Consider the following 6,593-nt stretch of genomic DNA (forward strand, 5'->3'; position numbering starts at 1 on the left):
AAATCAGTGAGATTAACTCTGTCACTCTCACAGTGTATTTGGAGACCATGTACACTTTGACTGCATCCTGCTGAGGGGCGGGTTCACATTTTATACCTCTTCTTTATTTCATGTTTCAATGTTAAAACTGAGAAGATGTAATCTTCGCAAAATTAATGAAAGCAGCGTGTGATCAAGAGCAATGTCAAGAAGTTGCAGCGTGTAACAGATTGACAGAGCCTGGCCATTCGATAGCCTGAGTTCCAATTACTCGGATTTTGTGTTGCTTCATTACATAATCGTGGAGCTCACCTTCATCAATTATTTGGAGAAAAGTATGTTGTGATGTGTTTGTTCGTAGGCCCGTGTCTAACTTGATCGCTTATATAAGATTGTGGTCTCCCTCAGGGATTGGCTTGTGTATAAAACAGCAATTGTTTCTGTGTAGTGCCTTTGTGTCCATAACAGAACCTCGCTTCCACCATTGTCTGGTTAATGCAGGAAATGAGAGGTTCAGCGGTTCCCGACGAATCAGCGATTTGCTATCCAATTCTTATAATTGTTGGTGTTCCCGGTAAGCATCTATTAAGTGGACCATTATGTCAATGTCTTGCTGGTTTTTCTACGTGATCTCGGTCTCCATTTCATGGTCGTGGATTATTGAGTAGACGTCTCTCACTTTTCCTTAGTTGCTTTAAAATGTCAACGTTCCTGATATTCGAATGCTTCCTAAAAGCAAGTTTTTGCCTTTGTAAGAGCTCGGAATCCTATTCCTGAACTAAAAGTTGCCATCAGATCGATGAAGCCCGAGCCACCATGCCTACAGATGTGAACACGCGTATCGTGCCTCTCCGATATTAACTTTTTCCTCATTCACGCATGGTAGAAAACTGTTCCTTGGTGGAAACTTGAACATAGCCCAGTCTCCGGGAAACTAGCGGTATCAGGTGCAATACCAGCAGTGCTCCCCAACCGATTTTACTCGCTCATTGAAGTCGAATCTGCATCCATTCGATTCTCGGGTTAAAATCGCACCTTCTGTATCAGAACTTGAATCAAAGAAGATCCTTGCTAACTATTTAATTAACGGTATTCATTGCCTTACAAAAACGAAAAAGCCTTCTGATCAGTAATATGTCTCCCGAAAAATCATTGAAAACTTCGTGAAGCTGTCACACGTCTGAAAAATGAAGGTGCAATTTCGAGCAATGAGTAAGCTACCAGGGTGTTTTTTTCTCCACTGAGAACAGTTAAACGAGGAGAGAGCAGCCAGTGAACTTGGCAACATCTTGTTGTGACTGTCTCAGAAACGCACCCAGTGAGACTGGGAGGGATCGGTTGCAGCAACAGGTTTCCAACCTCGCAATGTGAAAAAAAAAGCAATTCCAAGCGTGTGTGAACTCAGATCGCTGATTTATCTCTTCCTTAATTCTCCTGTTTTTGTTGCAATTTATTACATTGAACCTGATGTCAGTTGTGATTTTGTCCCGGGGAAAGTGCGGTCTCTCCAAAGGAATCACTCGTTACATGGTGGCCATGGCAATAGCAGATTTAATGGTCTGTATCTTCAATATTACTGTAGTTTGGCTTCATTTCCCAGATTCATTCTTGAGCTATACTTATGCTTGTCGTTTGAGTGAGTTTATACAAGTAGTTAGTAGCCAACTCTCTGTCTGGTTCACAGTGTCATTCACCATTGATCGCTTCATAGCCATCTGTTGCCATAAACTGAAACCAACATATTGCACCGAAAGAACTGCTACTGTTGTGTTAACTGCGCAGTGGGTGCTCAGTGTTTTGATGCATATCCCGAAGTATTTCCGTTATGAGCCCAACTATATTGTCGACGATATACTGTGGGGCTGCAGGACAGTAATGGGATATATTTCTTCGCCTGAATGGATAGCTTACAAATGGATTAGCAGTATCTCATCCCCAATACTTCCATACCCTGTGATGCTGCTGTTGAATTGTCTCACTGTTAGACACATCTTATTGGCCAGTAGATTTTGCAGAGCACTGAAGAGCCGCAGCAATGGGGAGAGCAGCAGTGATCCCGAGATGAAGAACCGAAGAACATCCATCATTCTGCTCTTCGCTATCTCGGGGAGCTTTATTGTGTTGATGGCGCCAATTACAATAATACACCTTTCAGTTGGTGTCACCGAGATAATTTCATTCACCGGTTCAAACTCACTTTATTTGGCGATTAGAATCACCCTTCTGTTGATGTATTCCAGCTCCTGTATAAACACCTGCATTTATGCGTTGACCCAGAGGAGATTCCGGAAGGAGATGCAGAATATGGTGAAATGCCCGTTTATTGTCATTCTTACATTATGTAGGTAATCGAAATATTACAGGTAAAATAAACACACTTTCCCGCTATCTAGCTTGTTGTTACTTGGTTGAGGCAGGTGTTCCGCTCAATCTTTCTCATCCTTCCACATCACCAGTTCCGAACTTGCAATAGATGGCACTTATGCTGCTGTTACGAAACACGTCATGTTGATTTCACAACCTTTCTCCATTCTTCATTTTCAGATGAATATATAGCCGACAAAGATCCCATTGGAGGTTGATTAAATGCGGAAAATTCCCTTTGGCTCCCGTGGCTGAAGATATCAGATACACAATGGGAAGTTTCCATCAGGTCCACATGTGTGAGGACATCAGGGCCTCATTGGGAATATATTTTCTGCTTTCAGTCTGTAACGACATCAATGTGGTCATTGTGTGAAAAGACATCAGAAACACGGGCAGGTGTCCTTATGTTCCTTGCATGAGGATATAGGAAATGCAGTCATATGATATAAGAACATAAGAAATAGGAGCAGTAATACGCCATTTGGCCCCTCGAGCCTAAGCCGCCATTCAATGAGATCATGGCTGATCTTATCATGGGCTCAGCTCTATATCCTTGCTGCTCCCCACAACCCATTATCACTCAAAAATCTGTCTATCTACGCCTTATATATATTTAATAACCAGGCCACCAGAGCTCTCTGGAGCAGATAATTCCATAGATTTACAAACCTCTGAAAGAAGAAATTCCTCCTCATCTCAGTTTTAAATGGGAGGCTCCTTATTCTCAGACTATGTCCCCTAGTTTTCATTCCCTTGTGAGTGGAAAAACCTCTCATTCTTCTGAAATACAATGAGTATAGGCCCAACATACTCAACCTATCTACATAAGTCAATCCCGTCATTTCTGGAATCCACCTAGTGAATCTGCTCTGAACAGCCTCCAATGCAAGAATAACTATCCTTAAATACGGAGACCAAAAACTGGATGCAGTACTCCAGGTGTGGCATCACAAATACCGTGTACAGTAGTAGCAGGACCTATCTGCTTTTATACTCTATCCCCCTTGCAATAAAGGCCAACATTCCATTTGCCTTCCCGATTACTTGTCGTACCTGCATATTAAGTTTTTGTGTTTCCTGCACAAGGACCCCTAGGTTTCTCTGTAAGGCATCAGTTACCAATTTTTCACCATTTACATTATAATTTGCTTTTCTATTACTTCTGCGAATATGGATAACCTCACATTTCCCCACATTATACTCCATCAGCCAATTTCTTTGCCCACTCACTTAGGCTGTCTATATCCCTTTACAGATTGTTGTGTACTCCTCACAATTTACTTTCCCACCCATCTTTGTATCACCAGGAACTTTGGCTACTTTACATTCAGTCGCTTCATCCAAGTCATGAACATAGATCATAAATAGTTGAGCTCCCAGCACCAATCCATGCGGCACCCATCTAGTCACTGTTTGTCAACCGGAAAATGGTACATTTATTCCACTCTCTGTTTTCTGTTAGTTAGCCAATCCTCTATCCATGCTATTACCCCCAACCCTGTGATATGTTATCTTGTGCAGTAACCTCTTATGTGGCACCTTATCGAATGGCTTCATGAAATCGAAATACACCATATCCACAGGTTCCCCCTTATCCACCCTACTCGTTACATTCTCAAAGAACTCCAGCAAATTTATTTAACATGATTTTCCTTTCATAAAACCAGGCTGACTCTGCTTGATCGAATCATGCTTTTCCAAATGTCCAACGGTCCAAATGGCTACTGCTTCCTTATTAATGGAATCCATCATTTTCCCAATGACAGATGTTAGGCTACCTGGTCGATCGTTGGCTCCTATTTATCTGTCTCCTTTTTTAAATAAGGGCTTTACATTCGCAGTTTTCCTATCTGTTGGGACCACCCCAGAATCCAGGGAATTTTGGTAGATTACAACAAATGCATCCACGATCTCTGCAGCCACTTCACTGGACCTAAGTAAGGTATCATGACCAGGGGACTTTTCCGCCTTTCGTCCCATAATTTGACCTGGTACTACTTTATTAGTGATAGTGATTGTATTTAGTTCCTCCCTACTTATAGCCCCTTGATTATCCAATATTTGGATTTTTTCTGGTCTTCTACCATGATGACCCTTGATTATCCAATATTTGTTCGATGTTTCTGCCATTTCCCTGTTCGCCAGTATTCATTCCCCAGTCTCATCCTCCAGCGGACAAACATTTACTTTACCCACCCTTTTCTTTTTTATATACCTGTAGAAACTCTTATTGTCTGTTTTAATATTTCGTGCTAGTTTACTTTCATAATCTAACTTCCCGCTCTTCTTCATTTTTTTTGCTGGCTTTTAAACACTTCCCAATCCTCTGTCCTCCCAATAGTCTTGGCCACATTGCATGCCTTTGTTTCCAATTTGATAACATCCCTTATTTCCTTAGTTAGCCACGGATGGTCATCCCTTCTGTTACAGTCCTTCTTTCTAGTTGGAATATTTATTTTTTTGCGAGTAATGACATCTCTCCTAAATGGCTGACACTGCTCATCAACCATCCCATTCTTTAGTCGATTTTTCCAGTCCACTTTAGACAACTCTGCCGTCACACCTTTTGTAGTCTCCTTTATTTCAGCTTTGGAATGTGTTTTGGGAACCAACATTCTCACCCTCCAACTGAGTTTGAAATTCAACCATGTTATGCTTACTCATTCATCAAGGATCTTTTACTACGGGATCATTTATTAATCCTTCCTCTGTTCACAGTACTAGATCTAAGATATCCTGCTCCCTGGTTGGTTCTGCAATGCACTGTTCAAGAAAACTACCTCACATTCACTCTATGAACTCCCCCTCAAGGCTAGCCTGGCCAATTTGCTTTGTCCAACATAAGATAGACTGGGTTGTTTTCTTTGGAACAGAGGAGGCTGAAGGAGACCTAATTGAAGTTTATAAAATTATGAAGGGCCAAGATAGTGTGGATAGGAAGGACGTATTTTGCTTAGCAGAATGGGCAATAACTAGGGACATAAATTAAAGTAAGTGGTAGGGAGTTTAGATTGGATTTCAGGAGTATTTTTATCACCCAGAGGGTGGTGGCGGTCTGGGATTCACTGCCTGGAAGAGTGGTAGAGACAGAAACCCTCATTGTGTTTCAAAACTTATTGGATATGCACTTGAAGTGCTCTAACCGACAGGGCTACGGACCAAGTGTTGGAAAGTGGAATTGTGCAGGATAGCTCTTTATCGGCTGGCACAGACACAATGGGTCGAATGTACTCCATTTGTGCTATACATTTCGATGGGCAAGAACCGCCAATTATTTTGTCTGCTTAACAGCCAGGTAACGTCCATTTTACCGCTGAAATGACACATAACGCCCATTTTGGAACAAAATGGAAACTGGCAGGCATTTTTCAGAAAAGTATCACCGAGCGTTACTTTCCCCATCTGCTTAACGTCCAAAAAAAAATTATAGCCCGCCCACAGTTTTTGGGTGGGATCAGCAGGATGGGCGACTTCAACGGCCATAAAAGCGCCCAACGTTACTTTCCACACGGAATTAACACTGAGATTCAATATTATCACACAGCGACTGTTTTAATTCGCAAAGAGTAAATTTCCCTAAACTAGCGGCATGGAGATTTCGCCACCTCGCATTCATTCCACTCAAAATATCGCTCACTCAGAAAACCGCCCCAAAAAAGTGGAACTAACCGGGATGCATCACAGCATTATAGACGCCATGTTGTAGATCACATGTTGAGTCCTTTCAAAGGCTTTTGTGCTTCAACTTCTGCAGGTCGCTGGAGTTGATGTTAACATCTCGAAAAACGTCTTGACCTCACTGAGACCGATTGGGATTGACGAGATATCTTCGTCAGGATATTCCTTGTTTGCAATTGGTGGAAAACAGAGAACTACTGCAATGGGGCCTGTCCTTTCTCACCCTGTTTGGTGACCAAATACATGCATCAGACTCTAAATCGCCGATCGAACGCTGCATTGCATTATGTGCCCAATGAACGAATTGACAGATAGATGAGGAGCAGCAGACATTACAAAGCCCGCAAGCACAAGGAGAAGCATTCTTAACTCGACTTCCCCATCACCAACTTCATTCGGAGTCTGCCCTTCCATAAAGAGTTCATCACTGAGGTATGCCAGCTGATAAAGGCAGATCTGCAGCATGCCAGCACCATCAGAACTACACTGTCCGTCGAGGCCAAAGTCACTGCAGCACTGTCGTTATATGCCCCGGGTTCTTTTCAGGTCACAGCTGGCAACATTTGCCG

General features: G+C 42.4%; 1 protein-coding gene across 1 annotated transcript; it reads left to right on the forward strand.

Moving 5' to 3' along the window:
- Positions 1–1,446: 1,446 nt before the first annotated feature.
- On the forward strand, positions 1,447–2,328 carry LOC139230154 (probable G-protein coupled receptor 139). Its single transcript, XM_070861997.1, has one exon. It carries the CDS (start codon positions 1,447–1,449, stop codon positions 2,326–2,328), a length of 882 nt encoding a protein of 293 aa, XP_070718098.1.
- Positions 2,329–6,593: the final 4,265 nt, after the last annotated feature.

This window comes from Pristiophorus japonicus, chromosome 19 (genome assembly GCF_044704955.1).
Source record: "Pristiophorus japonicus isolate sPriJap1 chromosome 19, sPriJap1.hap1, whole genome shotgun sequence".
In the NCBI taxonomy this organism is placed as follows: Eukaryota; Metazoa; Chordata; class Chondrichthyes; family Pristiophoridae; genus Pristiophorus; species Pristiophorus japonicus.